Source organism: Equus quagga, chromosome 8, assembly GCF_021613505.1.
Source record: "Equus quagga isolate Etosha38 chromosome 8, UCLA_HA_Equagga_1.0, whole genome shotgun sequence".
Classification (NCBI taxonomy): Eukaryota; Metazoa; Chordata; class Mammalia; order Perissodactyla; family Equidae; genus Equus; species Equus quagga.
Window position 1 is genome coordinate 37,695,755 of NC_060274.1, and position 22,077 is coordinate 37,717,831.

A 22,077-nucleotide genomic window follows, 5' to 3' on the forward strand; every position below is an offset into this window, starting at 1 on the left:
TACTCTTTCCCCCATCATTAATACATTACTGTTTGACTCTGTCATTAGGCTGTCAATCTGTAAAACTCTTGAAGAGGAAAGAGAGACCTTATTTTAAATAGGCCTGATACTTTGCTAAAGAGGTTGGTGCACTGTCTACAATTCTATTCTTGTCAAGAATAAGCTTTTGAAATTTCAAGAAGAAATGAAATTTAGAAGAACAACCAAACCATGAAAGATCTAAGGAGGATAAAATAAATAAAAGAAGGACAAAAATCCGCTACGAAATTCTAGGGAAGATCCCTTGCTTTATTTTAAAATAACTAGATATGCAACCAAGTATATCCTGAATGGCCAGGCTTAGAGTCTAGGCATAAAATTTCCTTAAGGGAAGATAGTAGTCAAAAGTCCCTAAAGCTTAGGTCTCCATGCCAGTGTTAGTGGTCAGAATATGAAACGCTTTAAACTTGAATTTCTAGGTTAAGGTAGTAGAGATTGCGGTGTTGCGCCTGGATGAGAAAAGGAAAAGGGAATGTTTAGTAACCATTCCCAAAGAAACGCCATAGAAATGGTGGTGACCCGCAGTTCCTCCATTTCCAGTGAAGTTAGGATGAAAGAGTCGCCTGAAGTTCTGTGGGAGAGATTTATGTTAAAATTCAGAGAGTCTGCTGGGTTCTGAGATTCCTGAATATGTTATTAAGCAGAGCAGGACCTGCCCCACAAACAAGGCTGGAGAGTTTTCCAAGATTCCAAGTCATGAGGCAGGGTTTCCAGGGACAGCCCTGCCACAGCCTCAATTGTTCTCTGAGATAAACTGACCTGATTCACAAAGAAAGCCTATGGAATTTCATGGACTTCAGACTTTACCTAAAAATGTGGTTGGCAAACAAGCTGGGGAATAAGTCAGTTCTTTCTGAATATGGGCACTCAGACTAGCCCATTTGCCTCAGAATTATACAAATACTACTGCAAATGAGAAACTGCAGTTAACTTCCTCTGCCAAACCTAAGAAAAAATTCTATTTCTGCTTAAAGCGGAGCGATTTTCAATGCAAAGGAATTGATGTGGTTAAAGGAGAAAGTTTCATATTGGGAATAGCATCTATAGACAGCCACAGGGGTAGGGCCAAAGGAAGTTCACTCCTTAAACTGCTTCCATGAAAAACTTCAATCATCTGCTAGCTTTTGCTTCATAAAACTTTGACATATGTCCCTTGACCTTTACCAACTACCCTTTCACGTTTGACACTTAACGTTTTCTACATGATTAAAATTCAACGTTAATTAATTTCAACACTATCAGTTAAGTTATATTTAGCTAAGAACACTCACTTTTGTCTTTTGTGAGTAGCACTGCAGTGTTATTACAGAGAGGGAGTCAGGAGGGCAACAGAGATACGAGAAGAGGAGAATGATTCAGTGTGCAGATAATTGTTTCAAGTGAAATTTAGCTCGATATTTTTGTTCCTGTCCTCAGTAGAACTGAGATTTAGCACCTCGCGTTGGCATTTAGCCCCCACCCCCACATAGGAGGAGGCTGTGCTGGGCGGGTGCTGAGAACGAGCCACACCAGAATTAAATTATAGCACAGTTCTAACACTGGCAAGAATTTTCTCTGGCCAGCTCTTGGGTGCAAAGCTGGTGATTCCAGAAGAGAGGCAAGGCATTCCTAGAAAGGATCTCCATATGGTGTGGCTTCTCCCTCAATGAGGGGCGTTGACATGGTTGTTTAAAGAGCATCGCCCCAAAAGTGGTGACTATTCCCAAAGGAAACAGCGGAAGCCAGAATATTTTAGCCGTAGCTGAGTTATAGTTCTAACCTTAAAAAGTCACCCATGAGGTTGTCTTATTGATGGTTTGTTCCATAATGTAACCAGAAAGCTCGCTGGAAATGGATAAAACCCAAGAAATTTGACCTCTTTCCTTAAGTTTTCCAAGTGAGAAAACATTTTTATTAGTTTGTTTGTTCCATGCTCTTCTGCTCTGTGAAAAGCAAATCTTGCTTTTACCTGAAGCTCAAAATACTGTAGAACCATTACAGCTGCTACTCTTGGGGATATTAGCATGAAATTGTGGCCCGTAAGTTTACTCTGCCACTGAAATACTTCTGTCCTTCAGATCCACGTACAGAACAGATAATGCAGGTGAAGCATAATTCATATATAAGTCGTCCATATATGTCTCACCGAAGATCCAGTAATAGTAATAATGAATTAAACTTTGGGGTTCTTTGAGACGGTGTATACCCATGTAACCTCCAGTTGTTACAAAACAAACAAACAAAAGAAAACAACTTTGCAGCATTTTCCTTTGCGTATGGCAGGACATTTTGCCTCCAGTAATTCAACTTTTATGTTCTAGAATCTAGTTCCATGCCCTCATCTCATGCTCTACCTGCAGTTGGAGGACACTTGATCTCTCCTACCCACCCCATGGGAAAAACTACAGCCTCTGTATGCAAAGGATTTAACTAGCTCTGTTTCAGTTGTCGAGTGATTCAATATATCAGGTCATTTCTGCTAGTCGAGTGCTGAGAGGATGTCCCTGTCCTGGTAACTGGCCTTGAATCTTAGCCCTGAAGTCAAGTCTGCCTTGTGTTTTTGCGTTCTTCATGGGACACCAAGTACCTCTCTTGGTCCCAGTGCGTGGGAACCCAATCAGCCCTCTAGGATGGGGTCTCTGGCTTTTTTTCTCAGTGCTCTCCCCAACCTTGCTCCCCACCAACTCGAGGATAGTGGAGTCCTAGTTCTGAAACCTAGTCTTTTAAAACTATTTATTTATTTATTTATCTATTTTGATGAAGATTAGCCTTGAGCTAACATCCGTGCCCATCCTCCTCTATTTTGTATGTGAGACACCTGCCACAGCATGGCTTGATAAGCGGTGTGTACGTCCTTGCCCGGGATCTGAACCTGTGGACCCCAGGCTGCTGAAGCAGAGCATGCAACCTTAACCACTGCACCACCAGGCTGGCCCCCTGAAACCTAGTCTTATGATTAAGGTCTACTACCACTGAAAACATTTCTGGTTGCAGTGGCCTGCTCGGGCCTCTGACCTGGGCCTACTCTGGGCTCTCTGTCAAGGGTTCTCCTCGTTGCTTATCACAGAAGCCCTGAATCTATCCACTCTCAGCAGTCACTGGGCCTTCTGGATACTCTGATTCACCTTTCAAACTGGACTGACTCCCCACACTTGTCAATGAATAAATTACCAGAAGCACATGTGCCACCCCAGTGGGCTGCTCTGTTCCAGGTCCCGGTGCCTCCCTCCCATCTTGTCCTTCTACAGTTGCTCTTGGCCAAATCCTGCTATGAGGTAATGAAGGAAGATGCCGAACTTTACTATTTAGAGGACCAAACATAGATGAAAGGGGGGCAATCATACCCTACATTTAGGAGCAAAAACATTTTTAGTGTGGGAAGACTTTATAAAGCCGTAGTTTGCTAGTCCTTGAGTCTTCTAATTCTTTTTGGCTTCACTTGGTTTAATATAAGATGGAAACATTTTTATCTCGGATCTTCACTTTCAAGTTAAAATTTAAAACATCTTGTGTTTTGCAATATCTTTCTTCAATGGACTGAATAGATGGCTTCCCATACCCCTTGAGATTGTAGATACTTTTATTTTATAAGTTATTTTTCTCTGTTTTTACATTTTAAGGTGTTACACAATGGCCTCATTATGGAGATGAAACATCCGACTGTGGGGAAGATATCAGTGCCAGGTTTGAACATTTTTGTTATTTTTCTTAACACCTTCCCTTATTAATTGTTCCCTGTGCTGATCACTGCAGGTAGCTGATTATCCCCCAAACAACTTGGCAAGACATTATCCAAACTTTCATTTCGGTTAGAAGGAAAACAGTAGGATCACACCCACAAGCTTGTATGCTGAGGCGATGGGATTGTGTTTTTGCTCTAACAAACGTCTGATTCCTTGGTGACAAAAAATACTCATATTACCTAACTCCATTTTGTGTAATCATATACTCAGAAATGTACGTTATGTAATTGCCAACTGATAGATAACAGGGAATATGACAAATGTTATAAAATTTCTTGTGGTTCAGATAAGAATGATAAAGAAAGCCAGGAATGATAGAGATGGTGTCCAAGGAAGGCTACTGAATGCTCAGGCCAGGGAGTTTTCTTTCTAAACTATGGTTGACGGTATGGATGTCGGCTTTGTAGATCAAGAAACTAAGTGTTTTCAGTAAACCTAGACTATATTGAATTTTTGTAAGCTGACTCATACCAAACAAACTCGCCAAAGACATTTTGGCCTAAACTAAATGCTAACGTTTTCACTTCCAGGGAGAGTTCTCTTTCTGGTGGCCAGAAGCTTCAGGCCTGCTCTCAGACCTTCCAGACTGTAGTGAGAGCTTATCATCAGCCTGTCACCCCCCACAGCCTTCACTTTGCTATTGATCATAATATCACTATTCCTCAGATCTTTTGTCTCTACTCTGGGCATTGCTGGAAAAACACTCCACATTCTTGGTCATTGTGTCCCTATTTTCTAGACTTGTACATAAACTATACACTTTTTTTTCTTTTCTTTTGACAGAGACTAATGAAATTAGTTAGAATATAACTTTGGTCATTGTTTTCTGAAAACTATATCCTGGTCACCTTGTTTGAAATTTGGGTACTCCCCAACTCAGTCAAGCAACATAGAGCATTTACTTCTGTAGGTATTGGATCCCATTCATTGACTAACTGCTATTGTTAAATTCATTCTAGGTATAATCTAATTCTAAGATTTTGGATCAGTTTGATAATAATGCCCCAGAACAGATCAGTTCGTGGCCACATGCAAAAAGAATAAGGAGAGAGAAGTATGATGAATAAAGGAAGCTGAAAGAGAATATTCTGATCTACAGGAGTATAAGGAACATTATGCATGGATTAGGGAAAATAAATAAGAGAAGTAGCAGGTCTATGCATATCAGAGACTGGAATCACATGGTAACAGGGAAATGCTATATGGTATAGAAAGGATGGTGAAAAAAAGCATGTTGATAAAAGCTAAGAAAGTCATTTCTTCATTCATGTTATGAGCATACTATGTGCTGGGCAATACTTTGGGTCCTGGGAATACAAAAATAAACCAGACAGGTTGGCCCCTGGCCACGTGGAGCTCATACTCAATGGAAAGTCAGATAATAAAAGTAACAAACACATGCTCCCATAACTGTAAGTCATGATAAGTGCCAAGAACGGGAAAGGGCAGTGTGCTGTCACAGAGAATAATGGGGACGGAAGGGACCTACATTAGTTTGGATGATCAGAGAAAGCCTTTCTGAGAGGATGCCTTATAAACGAAGAATTGAAAGATAATAAGAAGTGGACGTTTGAAGAGTAAGGAGTAGCATTCCAAACAGAGGGATCAGCATGTGAGAAGACCTTGAGGTGGGAAAAGGTTGGGTGTGTTTGAAGCCAGGATGAAAAGTGAGGAAAGAGGGGCAGGAATTAAGACGGAGGAGAGAGACAGAGCCCAGAGGCCCCACTAAATTTAGTTTCACTCTATTTTTAATCAGAGGATTGAAATGACACAATTTATAACTTAAAGCAGGGAGTCAAGTTCAGAAGTTATTACAGGAGTTCAGGTGACGGTGTCAAATTAGGGTCATGGTAATAGGGATGAAGAGAAGGGGGTGGTCAAAACAAAAAAATATAATCACGGCACTTTCAGTATGAGAAGACGTTAAAAAGCATTTTGTCCGGTAATTTTTAACTTTAATTTTTAAACAGTGGAATTTATTTTCCAAATGAAGTCTCCATATCTAAAACAGATCAATTCACTGATTGATAAGCTAGCTCTCCAACTGTTTACCTTTCTTTCCCTGCTTCCACCACGCTGTAGTCCACCAAACACCTCCTTGAAACCATTGGCCCTAATGAACAATTCAAGAACCACTGATCTAATTTAATTCCACAAGTTTACAGATGAGGTCGTGCAGTCATTGATGCCCCCAGGACATGAGAAGAAAGGGTAAACTTTTGAAAGTTAAATACAGTTGTTAGCATGATAGTAAGGAAAAAAGGAAGTCAGTGGCCAGCCTAGAATGAATTCATTGGAGGTAACACTCTCTCAATCAATCAGATGTGAATTTACTGACTTTCCTGGTAAATGAATGAACAGTCAATCTCAGGAAGTGTGAAATAACTTTTCAGATTCCTAAAGGGGAACACATAACTCTTTTGCTCACTTTATAAGTGTGTCAGTTAGCTATTATCACAATAATGCCGTGTAACAAATAACGACAGAATCTCGGTGGCATCCAAACACAAGCATTTGTTTATTCCATGCATGTGGATCAGGTGAGGGATAGCTGATTTAGGCTGGGCTTGTCCCAGTGGCTTTGCTTATAGGTGTAGGTTGGCCAGGCTTGGCTCCTTAGTGTGAGTCAGGCTCAGTTCTACTCCATGCATTTCTCATGTTCTTCTCATGGCATTGGCAGAAGAGCAAGAAGGCAAACAGAAACCACAATGCCACTTAAGACCTTTTGCAGAACTAGGAGAAGCTTCTGCCCACATTCCATTGGCCAAAGTGAGTGTTAGGCTGTGTCCCAATGGGTAGGGAAATAGATCTCTCTTCTTAAGAGAAATTGCAAAGTTACATGGTGAAGGCATGGGCACAAGGAGGGGTAAATAACTCGGCCCCAAAATTCAATTTGCCACAATAAAATTCTCAGCTCTATAGCAATCTCTTTTTTTTTTCTTTTTGATTAGCCCTGAGGTAACATCCACTGCCAATCCTCCTCTTTTTGCTGAGGAAGATTGGCCGTGAGCTATCATCTGTGCCCTTCTTCCTCTACTTCACATGTGGGATGCCGGCCACAGCATGGCTTGATGAGCAGTGTGTAGCTCTGTACCCAAGATCCCAACTGGTAAACCCTGGGCCGCTGAAATGGAGCACGTGAACTTAACTACTATACTACCAGGCTGACCACTATAGCAATCTCTTTTTAATCTCCTTCCAGAAAATTTTATTTTTGTTTCTTCAGTTTCCATAGGGCTTAGACATCTTTTTGGTATGCCTATCTTATTGACTTACGTTATATTCTTTCTATAGAATTATCAATATAGGAAGTCTCAGATTTGAGATGAAATGGAAGTGTTTAGGTTACTTTTGGAGTAGGTATCTGAGTGTCTCTTGAGGGCAGCACATCCTGACTCCCCATGAAAGGAGAGAGACAATTCTGCATAGAGATGTCAGGTAAGAAGTTGCTATTGTATCTTCTAATTCAGTGTATGCCAGTAAGGGGTCACTCAGATAGGACAAGAGAGATTAAATGCAAAGGGAATTTATCAGCAAATAATTAAAATTTTGCCTGTGGGTTGTCCCTTTCATTGATTTTATTTACCGATGATAGTTTCTTTGTAAGGGATGTCCCCTTTGGAGACCTCATGAATACTGTAGAAATCACTCAGATTCTCCCACAATGCCTCAGTGAGGCAAATCTGCCCAAACTGGAAATGTAGGTGGAGTTAAAAGTGATTTTATGCTACACTGTTTTCTAGTCAGCCAGTAGAGGCACATTTTTGAATTCATTAAATTTAGTTCTATGGATTTACATATATATCTGCATCTCCACATTTACAGTAAAAATCCTTGTTAATGTTACTTAAAACTACTTGTTTATATTTCTTTTGTTATTAATGAACTTCTTGTGACCTGTACTGAATTTTCTGTACGTTGCACTAGTTTGCCTGAGACATTTTATATCTTAGTCATTGCTCGAAACTTGTCTTTTGAAGAACAATATTTATTGCGCCTGTTTTAGAGATGTATAAATCCACAGCATTCCCTCAGATTCTCAGACTAGAACTCCTGTATAGGAGACTGCAAATTGATTAATACCTTAAAGGTGCTGGTCAACCAATGTTGAATATACTTTGAACAGAGATGGGAAGTAATTTACCTCTTCAAAATGCCTTTTTACTACTTAAATAATTATTGTAAGCATTTAATACATTATTCCAGTATTTATAATCATTACCAATACTAAAATAAAGTAACATTATCTAAACTATCTCCTTTATGAATTTAGATCTAGGGTAACATACTCCTTTTTCATATCATTTCCCACTACCTCCAATCTAGAGTAGGCAATTAGGAAAGAAATTTCATGTGTGTATGTACATGTCATAGTTAGAGCATGCAAACTAGTTAATGCCCATGAATTATCTCTAAATGTGACTTGTGGTTATGCTAAATACTATCATTCTTTATTTCATGTATTGTTCATTAAACTACTCTCTCATTTGAGCTTTAAAAGTAGAGACTGACTAAGAAAATTAAATTATTAATGGGGGTATAAATGAGAAAATGCATTCTCTCTCTCTTTGCCAAGCTTAAATATTCCAGAGTTCTAAGAGTCCCCAGTGAGGGGAGTCATCATTCCTTTTAGCTCACCATTAGTTTAGTGACAGAAGTGTCAGCACAGTGGACACAATGTACTAATTCGCTCATAATTAACTACAGTAATCTGATTGAGTGCTAAAACCTCAAACACACACCTATCCACACTTACACGCAACTCAACTCACTAAACCTATCATGTTCCATAAGCTATATGAAGCTCTGGGATAAGGTTGTACCTAGGACAGGTCCAGTCACTCATGAGCTTACATTTTGCCATGGAATTATTGTTATTCCAAACAATAAATACAGAAAAGTGGGTTGAGGATCCCCAGGGAGAACCAGAGGCCTCAGCAGGAAGATCTGGGAGCACAGACAGGGAGCACTCACCTAGTATATGGGATCAGGACAGGTTACCCTGAGAAATGAAATGTAGACAGACATGTGAACAATGACCAATTGCCAGCTGGGCCAAACTGGTGTGTGCCAAGGGAGCAATGAGGAGGCGCTGAGTTCTGGTGTACTGGAGGAGCTAAAAAAGGGCTCAAATGAAGGAGGGCGGTGCGAGCTCACAGTTACCCTGGAGAGGTAGCCAGAGGCCAGAAGAATACAACCTAAACTAGAGCTAATGAGCAAATTAAAAACCAATCAAAAGTTACTGGAGAAGTAGGCTGAGGTTTCTGAGATCTCTTCCCTCTGTGGGTGAAGGAAGGACTCAGAAGAGTCCGCAAACCTGGTTTGGCAGATGTTCTCATTGATTGCTTTTAGGGGAAATTTCTACATTGTTTCTAACTAGCTTGAAGATTTTTGCAAAACTCATAGTGTCCTGAAGTTCAAACTATGAAATTGATAAAAATTTGTGTTTGCCAGTTACTAAAATGAAAAGATACATTCAAGTTCATGCCACAACATTTCTTTAACAAGAGATTGGCCATTATTTAAGCTTTAGCTTATTTGTGACTTGAGTGGAAAGATCTTACGTTAGTTATCGCATTTCAAATGACTGCCAGTTTCCACTGAGCCATTCAGCATTTGCATCTTCTTCTTGTAATACTGCTGGCCATTGGCCTTGTAGCCACAGTAGAACAGGCTGTCCTTCCATGTACTGTGTAGGTGCCAAAACAGGCTTCGTGCTGACTTCCAGACTTCAAAGGATGTCACTGAAATAGAGTTTGATGTTTAACTATAAAGTTTCTCACTGGAACCTTTTTCCGATACTTCCCTGTGAATGTGCATTGTGGTTATATGATTCCAGCAGCCCTTCTGGGAAGTATTTTAGTGGTGAATGTGTCAGCGCTGGGAAAGCGAAGCAGTCTTCTATGCATGTGAAATGATTTTAAGTTGAATTGCCCATGCCTGCTGGTCCCCTGATCTGTGTTTTTCAGAAAGCAGCTCCAAGTTCCTTTAAATAGAAGTTTTCTTAGTTTTTTTCCCCATAATATTTTAATATTCATATTTGGAACCTACAACAATTTTTGGCTAGTGGGTCTTGGATGCAGGAAGAGCAGTTACCACTACGAATTAATGTAGCTCAAAGCAAATTATTAGAATATTGATGTTTGGGTTTTAGAGTGAAGTTTTTAAAAGTTAAATGTACTTCTTTACTTGATTATCTAACATACGGTATTTCTGAATGTTTTACAAGATTTTTTATAGTTGATGATCTAAAACACCTTTCTTTTGTAAGCTCCTGGAAGGCAAAAATGCTGTCTTTTAAAAATCTAACCAGCACCCTCTAAGCCAAGTTAGTACTTAATAGATGTTTTCTGGATGATTATTAGAATAAGAAAGAATTAGATGAAAAATAATTGAAAAGGTGATTTGTGACAATTTTAAGAATTATGCATTTTTTTTAACTCACTGGCTACCCGTGGAAGCTATCTGAAAGAGATTATTTACCTCTATAGTTTGTTTCCAGTGTGAAGTACATGAAATGGGGTGACCGCCTCGTGTCTTGCATGGTTACCAACCTTCCTCTTCTATGCTACACAAGCCTTCACCTTGCCCTGTTACTTTTAGCTTTTTCCTTCCCTTTAGATAGAAAATTAGATAATGTTTCTGAAATCACGTATCTTCGAAGTGCATTTAAGTTTCTATGATGGATAACAGCAATTGAGAAAGCTGTCATAAATCCCACTAGGGAAAAAGAAAAATTAAGAGGAAACAAAGTTTCAGCGTATGTCCCTCCATAATGTTTAGATATGTTGATCCTCATAAGGAATTCCAAATAAAACCAATCCGAGAATGAAAAGTGAAATAAGTTATTTCTTCCAGGTAGAAAAATCTTTCAGATGACAACAGGAAGAGTGTGTGAAGTTTTCATGTTGTGTATAGTGCGTAATCCGTCTTCTAGAAAGAGCATACTCCTTCAGGGACCAGGTTAAGCTGTAAAAAGAGGAAAGAGATGAAAGCAAGGTTCTACAGTCTGTCAACAGAATGAGAGAAAGCTGGCAGGGAAGTTAGTTTTCAAATAAGACTAGCCATGGTACTTCCCAAAGTACTCAATTATTTTTAACTTTATTAAACTCTTAACCCGTGGCAATGCACTGAGAGTTAAATAAATCAGTATATTCTCAGATGATTTGACAACGAGTGCCTGCAGCCTTCTCTGGAAGTCCTGTTACAGACACGCAGGATCATAGACATTGTCACCGTTCGGTCAGAAATGAATAGCACAGTGACTTTCCTTCCTAGGAGGGCAAGGATAAACAGGAGGAGTGAATCGCATCCCCAGGAAGGTCTTTCCTTCAGGAACCGGAGAAACCCTAGGAGCCAAGTTACTGTCGCCGATATGACTTAGGGATCTCCATCAACTATGCTTATCTGTGCCATGAGGAAGAAATATTTCATGAGACCTGGGCTTTCATGCTCAGGGAATTCATGTTCCTGTTAGTTGGGACTGGGAAAGTGGCCAAGAACTCAGTTGTTCCTTTTCAACATGTCCCCAACAACCTAGATGCTAAGGTAAGTGATATGTCTAATAGACAAGAAACTCTTGTTGTAAATCAGTTCTCAGTTTTCGGTGAAGTTTTGGGGTACAGAGTAAGTTTTCACTATTAGAAAGTGATATTTAGGCTAAAGAATTTTCCTGGGTGTATATTTAATTGGCTATGCATTGTTGGCGGTGTTTTCCCAAGTATCACTACCCAGAATGACCGTTGGGCTTAGAGATGTGTTTGAAATCATCTGAGTGGGCCACTGAATGTTGAACCAAACCTAGACATCAAAACAAAATAAAAAACAAAACCAAAAAGCCACAGAAACAGTGGAAATTTCGATGATGAAACATTTTCTAGTTTTTGCCTAGAAGGTGGTTCAGAAATTTTCTGGGATCAATTCTTCAGTCCTTGCTGTATTAGCTGCAGCTAACTTTCATAGGGTACTCAGAGAAGTCTTTTTCTGGATCAAATTTAAGTATTGACTTTGTGATGGATCGTTAGAGAGTAAATTAATTAAATATAATTAGGCATGTAAACTGGCTGGAGAAGTAAAATCAGATACCATGTGATAGCTAAATACTCAAATTTAAAAATTGTCTTCCAGTTTGGATTTCCATTTTATGGAGTTAACGTGGATAATCGAGAAGCGACATTGTCTTTGCCTCCAAGTGGGCTTCAGCCTGGAGTGAGTTGCGTGACTTCACTGCCAGGTTTATTCATGGCTGGAGAAGGGGTCATTTCAGTCTTGTCTGAAAGAGGGATTGCTTCGTTCTCCTCTAGCTTCACGAAGTAGGGGCTCTTTGGTCCATGAAGAGATGACAGTTGGGCTGAATACCATAGAAAAATTGTTTTCTTTAAATATGGTTCTTTGAGATGTCAAGGTATGCTCCTGTTGAGAAGACTTAGCCAGAGAAAATATCAGTGGAGTAAGCCATCTTTTTATTTAAAAGGATGCTGGTTTAATTTTGGTCAGGCACACAGTGCTATGTTAATGTTAATATGTATTACTGGAGGTGAAGAAATAAAGGGATTTGTCAACCTACAAAAACAGAAACTAGTTTAAGAGGCAAAGGGTATATTTGGGACCAGACAATTGCCATCAGGGAGCACAGGTCCAGGTAGAAACCCAGTGAGTGTCCTGCTTAGAGGAGAGGGGCTCAGGGTTTTTATGGGAAAAAGGAGGAAGCTGAGGTAAGATATTTTTAGAAGAGGTGATTGGCGCTGACAAGTTCAGTACTCTTGGCTCTACCCGATTGGTTACTGATTCTGTCTTCAGGTAGAAAGTCCATAAGCATCAGTCTTTGTGATTAGGATGTCTGTTTTCCTGCTGACTTCTCCGATAATTGCTACTAACACAATTGTGATTTTGGCCCAGTCGAAAGGTTTGGCCCAGTCTGGTTTAGGACACAAGGCAGTTTCTCTGGAAAGGCAGCTCTGACTACATTTTAAAATGACTCCACTAAAGTAACTTTTGACAAGTTCAATAAGAACCTCCAGATATGTTCATACAACCAATGGGTTATGTGCAATATCCCACTTATCACATCACCTCTGGTCCTTCAGGGTTTATTTGGCCCCGAGTTGGGTCTGTGGGACTCATTGCTTATCTCCTTCTCAGCAGGAGCAAATGCTGTCTTCTGTGTGTCAGTTGTGTATCAGCTTTTATGCAACCATATCTCCATGTTGTCATTTCTTTATCTGGTGGGGCATTAACAGTCACTGTGTCTCTGGGTTCATCCTTTGAGGAAGATTAGGGCACCACACAGAGGGGGAGGGATGAGAGAACTTGAAGTGCTTCCCCACTGTGTCGTTCATCAGAACATCATGAAAGTCACAGCAGCCACGTGACTCTCAGAGTGGGTAACCCGTTAGTCTAACATACTCAGAACCCTGTGTCTATTGAAGGTGTTCCTATGAACCCTGTACTCCAGCTTATTGCAAGAAGCCATGCACTTTTCAAACAATTAAGCAAAAATCTAATTTTAATTAAATTAAAAGTGAAAAAGTTAAAACAAGACATTTTGGGGATTTGAGGAGAACATGTGGTGAAATAAAAGTACCAATAAGATGCTATAGCCACAAAAAGATAGAGAAGCACGACCCCACATAGATTTCAGGAATATCCTCCACACAGTCGAGCTCCCATAAACTCTGCCAGGTCTGAGTCTGCTTTCTCTTTGTCACTAGACCTTCAAGTTGGTGTGTGACCTTAAGTAAACCACTTCACCTTTTAGTGCCTTGTCTTCTTGAGAGCCATCTTTTCATTCTTTCAATTTAAAGTAAAAATGCAATTCACTATACTGCATGTAAACATATTTTATGAATAGATTTTTATGGCATCATTGCCGTGGAACATTCAAATTTGAAACCAGGGAATGTAAGCACACATCTGTTGAGTATTTCTCTGTCTATGGTGTATATATAAGCCCTTTATATACACAATTTGTTTAATCTCTAGGACCCTTCAGTAAGCCATACATTATGATGTCCATTTTACAGATGAGAAAATTGAGACTTGCTGGGTGTTGCAACGCCAATTGGTGCTGCAATTCAAACCCAGGTCTGGGTATCTCTGAAATCTGTCTTCTTTCCCCTATTTGCTGCTGTCTCCTAAAGTTGAGCCAAAAAGGAAAGTTGAGCCAATTATTGAGTTTTTTAGCTTACAACTTTAGTCTCTAACTTAAAGGCTGCTTAATGTAGTATTTTAAATGTTTTGTTTAAAGATCAGCTTGGAAATCTATTTAAAGAATGTTTAACTTTCAAGAATTTGAACTTAGATTGAGCCTACCTACTTTGAGGATTAAATTCGCTTTTTACAAAGTCTATAATTGTGTTTCTGTGAAAAAAAAAAAAGCCATCAGAAAAGGCATTGTTAGACCATTTTGATATTCTCAAGAGCCTATAAGTGTAAATGCACCAAAACATGTGGATTACATTTCCCTCAAGTTGCACTGTTTTCACACATTAACAGAAAAGGAGTTTGAAAGAGGAAAAAGAAATATTTGGGATGTAAATGCAGATTTCAATCATCAAAAGACTAAGGAAGTTAAGTTGCCACCTCAACCTATTTGGATTTCTCAACTTTCCAGTGGTCTTCCCATGGCCCTGGTGCTGTGTGGGCAAAGCTGCTCTTGCTCACGTGGCGGGGGGACTGATTTTGTTTTAAAGTTAGAGCCCAAATCCCTTTGAACAACATTAACTAAACTGCAAATAATGTTGTGTTGGTGTAAAAAAGTGAAGATGGTTTTTTTTTTTTAAGTGAGTGCTTGATACTATGACCAGAGTAAGAATTTAAAAATTAATTAGCGACAAATTCTGTATGATTCCATTTATATGAGGTACCTAGAGTAGTCAAAGTCATAGAGACAGAGAGTTGAAGGATGGTAGCCCGGGGCTCGGGGAGAAAGGAATGGGGAATTAGTGTTTGATGGGTACAGAGTCTCAGTTGGGGAAGATGCAAAAGCTCTGGAGGTGGGCAGTAGTGATGGTTGGACAACAATGTGAATGTACTTAATGTCACAGAACTGTACGTTTAAAAAAGGTTAAAATGATAAATTTTGTGTTATATATATTTTACCACAATAAAAATATGATTACTAAAAAAAAACTAGTTAACTTCTATGTTGTTTTCCTGTGTACATATGGTATATATGTGCGGTGTGCATACAAAACCTGAGTAAAGAGCACGTCGGCTTAATCAGCGAGACCTGAGCGCAGAACCTGGCTCTGGAATTTACAGCTGGAGACGACAGATGCCTTCCTATTCTGTCTCAGTGGCATGTGTCCTATCTATAATGCAAGGATCAAAATTCACTGTGACTTACAATAATTAAATAATAATGTATCAAGTGCTCAGCACATAGGAGTAACTGGACGTACTTTGTAGATAATTTATAAACTCGACTATATCTACAGTAGCAATGACTTGTGGGGGCAAATAAAACTAGCCACATTATTACTTATTTTTCAAACATTAAAAATTGAAATAATCATGCATGTTTCTCTAAGAAATACAGTAAAACAAATCATTCTTTTGTTTAACAAACATTTATCTAGTGTCTCCTCTGTGCCAAGTGCTGGCTGACAAAGAACTCAGTCTAATGGAGCATTTGACAGTGACCAATCAAATGAGCTGCAGTGAGGACAGGGAGACCCTGGGACTGTCGCTGGCTGATATGTGTGTTAGGCCAAACCAGCCCCTTTATCTGCCTTCGAAGTAGGGGCTCTTGGATAAGTATGTTGTGCATAAAGTCAGTGGAGACCATGCAGTGTGAAGGCATCCTCCAAAAACAGCATTGTCTCTGAGAGATCATGCAGGTGAAAACAATAATTCAGAGATCACAGATGAGAAGGTAACAGTTTGTTAAGGGGAAATTGGAGAAGGACCGTGATACAGTGCAGCATCGCCAAAATATACTCCGCAGATCCTACAGTTTCTGGAAGTCCTAATAGTTGTCCCACCAAGAAATGACTCTGTGGTCAAAGAACTTTGGGAAACCTGCATTAAACAGAGGTCAATGAATTTTCTTCACCTTGACGTATCTCAGAACCATGAACATTCTAAGACGCGTTTGGGTCTCTGAGAGGGAGACCCTGAGTGCTGTGTTTCCTTAAGTTATTTGACAGTGGAAACATTTTTCCCCCAGAGCTCTTATTAAGATCCCACGGAAAAGTGTTTTGTGGGTCACTCACTGGGAGCATGTGTCCCTTGGAGTTGGATGGGACAGGGTGTAATGGTCATTTACTGGAGAAATTGCCTAGTTTACACTAACAAAGGGAGAGGATGCCAAACAAGAAAACTGCCCATCCTCTGAGGGTTAGAATTTTCTCTTTTTTCTTAGCTCAAGCGAGCAAGGGTCCTGAGGCATATTAGAAAGGGTTATTATTTTTCTATGAGGGTCGAACACCCACAAACACTGGACAGGAGAGGGTTAGCCAGGAGCATGGCCACGGGGGTGTCTGGGGGTCCGAGAGGCTGAAGTGGCAGTGGTGGGGTGCTTTCACTCCAAGCTGGCTCAGCCCCACCAGTGAGAGCCTCGTTCGACAATGAAAGGCACTAATAATGGAAATGAATTGAGGGCAACACCGAAGTGCAGATCAGGAATAGCTCACATGGTGATGCTCTTGCACTAGAAGCAAAAACTATCCTGGGATCTAAAGGAATCACTTAAGAAGAAAACACTTGCTCTTCATTGAGCCTCGGTAAAGCTGCATTAGGAGAATTCTGCACAATTGTTCATACTGTAGCTAGAAAATGGGGCTGATTAAGTGGAAGGAAATTTTTTTAAATGTGACAAAGATGATGAGGTGATTAAGGGGTAGGATTTAAGTAGCAAGATGTGGAGAATTTAAGATGTATGACTGAGTAGCGATGACAGTAGGTTATATGATAGCCGCCTATAAATACCCAATTAATTGCCTAATGTGGCAAATGAGAAGAAACAGGCTTTAAGCACCAAAAGGGAAACTTGAATTGAAGTCTATTAAGGAAGCAGTTTTTACCAGTAAGGGTGACTTGACTACCATCGAATGGGAAGTCACTTGAGTTATTTGGTTAAAGACTCGGGGTGATACATTGTTTTTCTTATAACATCCTGGTGCCATCAAATTTTTTTTCTTTAAAAAGGACGCAAACATTTTCATGTTTCTTAGGAGCAAAAATTGAAGACTAGAGAAAAATCATTAATTTGCTACAGAGTATTGTGAGCTGGTAAAATCACTTAGGGTTGCTTACAACTCTAGACATGTTTTTTCTTAAGCTGAATTACAGTAATAGCCTTGGTGGTAAGAATCATAATAAATCTATGCATTATGTTACACTGTGTGTGGAGATACACCCTGTGAATGTAAAGCATCATAAGGATAGTTACTATAGGGATCACCCGATACAACTAGCTAACAGTGCACGTGATTATGCATGAAGTGTCTTACATATATAGCCTCTAATCATCATATCAACATTCTGAGGGAGACATTAGTATTCCCATTTTACAGATGAGCAAACTGAGCCTCAGAAAAATTAAATAATGTGACCAAGGTCACGCAAGCAGTAAGTTGCAGACCCAGAATTTGCATTCAGCTCTGATTTACTCGAAAAATCTGTGCTCTTTTATTGCGATGCTATGCTGCCTCCTGAAGGCATTTTTGAATCATCGCTTTTATAAACTTTAGAGGCCAAAGGCTTAGTATATAAGAAGCACTCCTGAGGGTGAAATGGTTTGCGTGTGTTTGAGAGTGGCTGGTCACAAGAGTGTTACCCCCACTTAACCCAGATAATGCTGTGGCACGGCTTCAGCAAACAGCTTGCCTGGGGTTGCTCAGGGAGTGAATGAGGCAGGACAGAGAAAAAGGGCAGTTGGCTCCAGCTCCCTGAGCATTCAGAGCTGGTGCATGGAGGAGCTCTGTCCGATCTCGCAAACAGCTTCCAGATTTGATTATAACTTCTCTTTGTGGTCTTAGAAGCTTTCTGTTATTTCTTCCCTTGCTTCATGAAGTTCAGATCTATTTTCACATAAACAGAAATGATTCCTCTTTTCTGAGCGCTTCATTGTTGGTGGCATTGTGGAATGTCCCAGGAAGGGGGAAATGGGGCCAATTTTAAAGGAGAAATTCCTCTTTGGCTTGCGTGTTTATGTGAAAATGCCAAAGCCACCAGCTGTTACAATAGCAGGCCTCTGGTAAAGCCCTCTTTCCCAACTGTCCTACAGCGTACATACAGCAGGGGGAGGTAATTGCAGTCGACTTGATTAGAAGATGAAAAAAAAAATTCCCCCAAAAGTGTCATCCAGCAGTCATGCATTTTACAGGAAATTTGGGAAATGTGCCCTTTGCTATACTTTTTGTTTCAGTTAGAAGTTCCCATATTACAAGCATGGAAATGACAACTCAAATTCTAACCATTCTCTATTAAATACTTTACTTCAGCTTACCACTGAGGAGTGTTCTCCTTGAGTAGAGAGAATTGTAGATTGAAAAAAATTAATTTCACATTCCTATTTATAGGACATTTGAGACAAACAGCCCATCAGTGTTACTGTGACCTCATCCGCCTTGTTTAACCATCAGGACTGACTGCTTATGTCATTTACATTCGTGGAACGCATTTCAAATCTAAAGAATTCAGTTCCATAGCAGGACCTTAGCAGAGATGATATATATCATCTTCTTTGGCTATCTTTATAATGCTCTCTTCTTTTCTTTAAAAAAAAGTATAAACGGTATATTAGTACTGATGGAAAAACCAGATCCTAAAGGAAGGTAAAAAAATATATGTTACTTAAACAATTCTTCTGAAATCACTCAAGAGAGTGGTGTGGAATAGACTCTAAGAACAAAACGATATAATCCTGAAGATTATATTTTTTAAATGGAGTTTGAGTGGAGCTGTTTTCTGTATTGAACTGGTACAGCGTCTTCCCTGTGGACACTCCCAATAGAGGTGACACCAGTCCTAGTTCCTCCGTCTGCCCCCTGGTGTCCAAGGTGAGCTGTCAGTTTCCTGGACATGAGCAAGATTTCAGTGGGACTCATGCCCAGCTCTCCAAAGCAGGCCTCAGGTTGGAGCAACGTGCCCTTTCTGGGGAGAGAGCTTCTCCCCGGTGGTGCTGGAAGCTCATCTTTCTCTATTCTTCCAATTTTAGAGGTTCCTTATGTTTTTGGTCGCTCAAGTTAGAATCAGAATGGCGCTGCAGTGTTTCTGAGTCTCCTTTGCCCATGTATAGCCATAGGGCCCCTAAGTCCTCAGAAAGTTCAGTGACAGCTTACTCCATATTTGGCATTTTAGATCCAGCAATAGTTTTTATTAGTTAACTTCCCTTCATTTGCAGTAACTTACACACAGTTTTCTTTCTGGCTTATTTTTCTACCTCTCTAATTGTGAAATTTTCCAGTAAGACCAAAAAAAAAAAAGAGCTGTCATTTAAACACTTTTGGTCTTAAATCAAATTAAAATTATAGGAACTCCAAAGCAGAGGTTGCCATTTCAGTTGGAATAACAAGATATTCTCCATGGAACTGGATTCTGATTAAAAAACACAACAAAACAGAAACAAACGTCACTTGAAGATGCTTCTTGGGCTCGTTGCCATCAGTCATCCTGGATCTTCCTCCTGGGATCCGGGGAGCCCCATACAGATGCGGGCAGGGCCACACCATTTTAAAAAAGCCGTGCGTTTCCCCTGAAATCAACCATAACCAACTTACATTTGGGCCTCTATATCGTCTATTCCAATACTTGATCCAAAAGAAAAATTAACTGTTTAGAATCAGAGGTTTCCAAACCAATACAAAAAGCAAACTTGACTCCTTCTTGTCATTTGTTTCCTTTGTTTTTATTTAAAAGGGCATAGGAAGAAAAAACAAAGAAGATTAAAGGAAGGCAAATAAAGGGGGAAACTGCAATTTATGAGTGCAAAAAATCGAAGGAATACACATATTTGAACAGTTTCTGAGTTGGTCTCAATCTTTCTCTCCAGGCAACCTGTGCGCCTTCTCTTCTATGCAGGGAAATCCTCTGACCACACGGCTCTTCCTGTGCTTTTCCTGAGTATCAAGCATCACCCTCTAAGTTTTCAGCCATGTATTTTCTTTGGACGGCTCCTCTTTACTCTTATTAAATACTCACGTATAAGAAAGGAAATGTCAACATTTAACCTTTGGTGTGAGGTGGGAAAAGGAAAAAGTTTATTTCACAGTGTTCTTCTATTTAAACACAATGGAACTCTGTTACAATGTAACTTTTTATTCTTACATTCCAATATAACGTGGTTGAAACTATGACACCCCCCCAAAAGAGTGAAGAAAAAGCAATGCATGTTATCCATTCAAATCCTGGTGTCAATCCTGGTGTTACAACAAAATTCAACATTCTATCCTTATAAATGGGCACTATGCCTGTTGAGTCTTTTCTCTCTCATAGATAAATTCTTACAAATTTCAGCATTAATGTATTATAGTTTTCCAGTAAAAAAGGTAAATCTCAATATGTTCGTGATAATTAAGCCCTTGAAACAAATATTTTTTTCCCTATGACACTTTATTAGGGTAAATATAGACAACTCCTGGATAATTTGAAAATCAACCAGCTTTAGACTTTAGCAGATAGACATATTTTAGTATAAGCAGCCTCATTCTGTTCTCCTGGCCTATATTTGCAATTTGAGGTGTATGTTTTTTTACTTGGCATATTTAAATGCTGTGTCAAACATTTTACTTATTATATAAGTCTTAGTTATTGCTATTATCATATCTGTGACATCCACTTTGCATCATGAGAAATTTAGCGACGTTGGATGAAGGCAATGGATTGGACATAGTAGTGTAGGCGTGAAAACTGGAGTTCATACTTAAGGAGACCATATTATAATGATGATGATTGTATAACTGCAATATCTCTACATCTAATGCAAGAAATGTTTGACTATGTATTGTCTAGCTTATTTACTTGCTTTGTGCTTTTGAAAATGTTGTGGTGACTTAAGACCTTTAAGTCTGTATTTTGCAAAGAAAGAGAAATGTTTACCTAAACCACAATAGTAAAAGCAAATACACCAGTAGGGATCAACCTCCTAATTTTTTTCTTTTTAATAATATAGGTGGTCTCTTCATAGAATTTTCTAATAAAAAGTATAATATTAATTCCTGTACTTGAAAAAAAAAACCCTCCTTATGTACTTCTATACACAAAAGGTATGCCTATAGAATGTAAATCATGTGATATTAAAAAAAACTGTATGGTATTCCTAAGGCTTAGGTCTCCAAACATTATCTTAATGGGGCATTTTTCAAAATGCCATTCATTCAAAGGATCTCTCATGGGATGCCTGGGTCTTATGTCAAACCACAGAGGAGAGTGGCAGGGTTGGTCATGCTAGCAGGACAGAACAGCCCAATGATGTGAGAACTGGGAACTGGACAGGGACCCTGGTGTGGGTCAGAGGGATGGCACACCCACCTCTGGGTCTCCCCTCCTGCTTATGTGCAGTGAAAAGAACACTAACCCACCAGGTGGGGCTTGATAACTGGTAAATATGGTGTCATAGAGATGGCAAGGTGCCCTGACAGGCAGTGACAAAACACATAAGCAGAGATCGTATGTTCAAGGAACCTCACAGAATCCTAGCAAATAGCATGCAGTGGACCTCAGGTAAATTCTTGTGCTTGGCCAGAGGTCTGGTATTTGGGAGCAGAAGTCAAGTCCTAGTAAAAGAAAGACAAAGGCAAGAGCAAGATGGACTCACTGACTTTCCCATATCCTGGAAGAACAAGGCTGCCAGAATGGTTTTAGGGGCAGAACTGAGCCCCAGGGAAGAAGGCAGAACCCACTTTTCAAAACTTGAGCAAAAGGCAAGAATTGATTTTGCGGCAAAGTCAAGCAAGTGCCTGGGCCTGCAGCACAGAGAGAGGACCGGACCAGCTCCGCGTCTTCTAAGCACAGTCCCGAGTCCCGGGCTCTGAAGAAGTCAGGGAGGAGTATCAAGGGGCAGAAAGCGACGCAGAGCATCTCCCAGAGAATGTTTCCAGCTCAAGTCTGTTCAGCAGGTAAGAGTCCAAGGCAGTGGGCTTCAAGCTGCTTAATGACCTATTTCTCAGAACTTTCCACAGCTTCAGCGGAAGAGGCAGTAACTGCTCCTGGAGGGGTCATGGCAGTCAGTCTGTAGGAAATCGAGACTGTTTCTCATGCCCTGGACAACTTCCCAGGAGTTTCTGGGGTCCTTGATGGCCCTTCGGACTCTCGATCTCTATGAAGGACATCAGGGTGACGTTTCAACTTCCCAAGGCCACCTTGGGAGTCA

At 39.9% G+C, this 22,077-nt stretch overlaps 1 protein-coding gene across 1 annotated transcript in view; it reads left to right on the forward strand.

Annotated features, from left to right (window-relative positions):
* Positions 1 to 22,077, forward strand: part of SUGCT (succinyl-CoA:glutarate-CoA transferase) — a 668,838-nt gene that overhangs the window by 568,499 nt on the left and 78,262 nt on the right. The window contains exon 12 of the mRNA XM_046668918.1: positions 3,639 to 3,702. Within this exon, the coding sequence (XP_046524874.1) occupies positions 3,639 to 3,702 (64 nt within the window). The remainder of the gene's footprint in view (positions 1 to 3,638; positions 3,703 to 22,077) is intronic.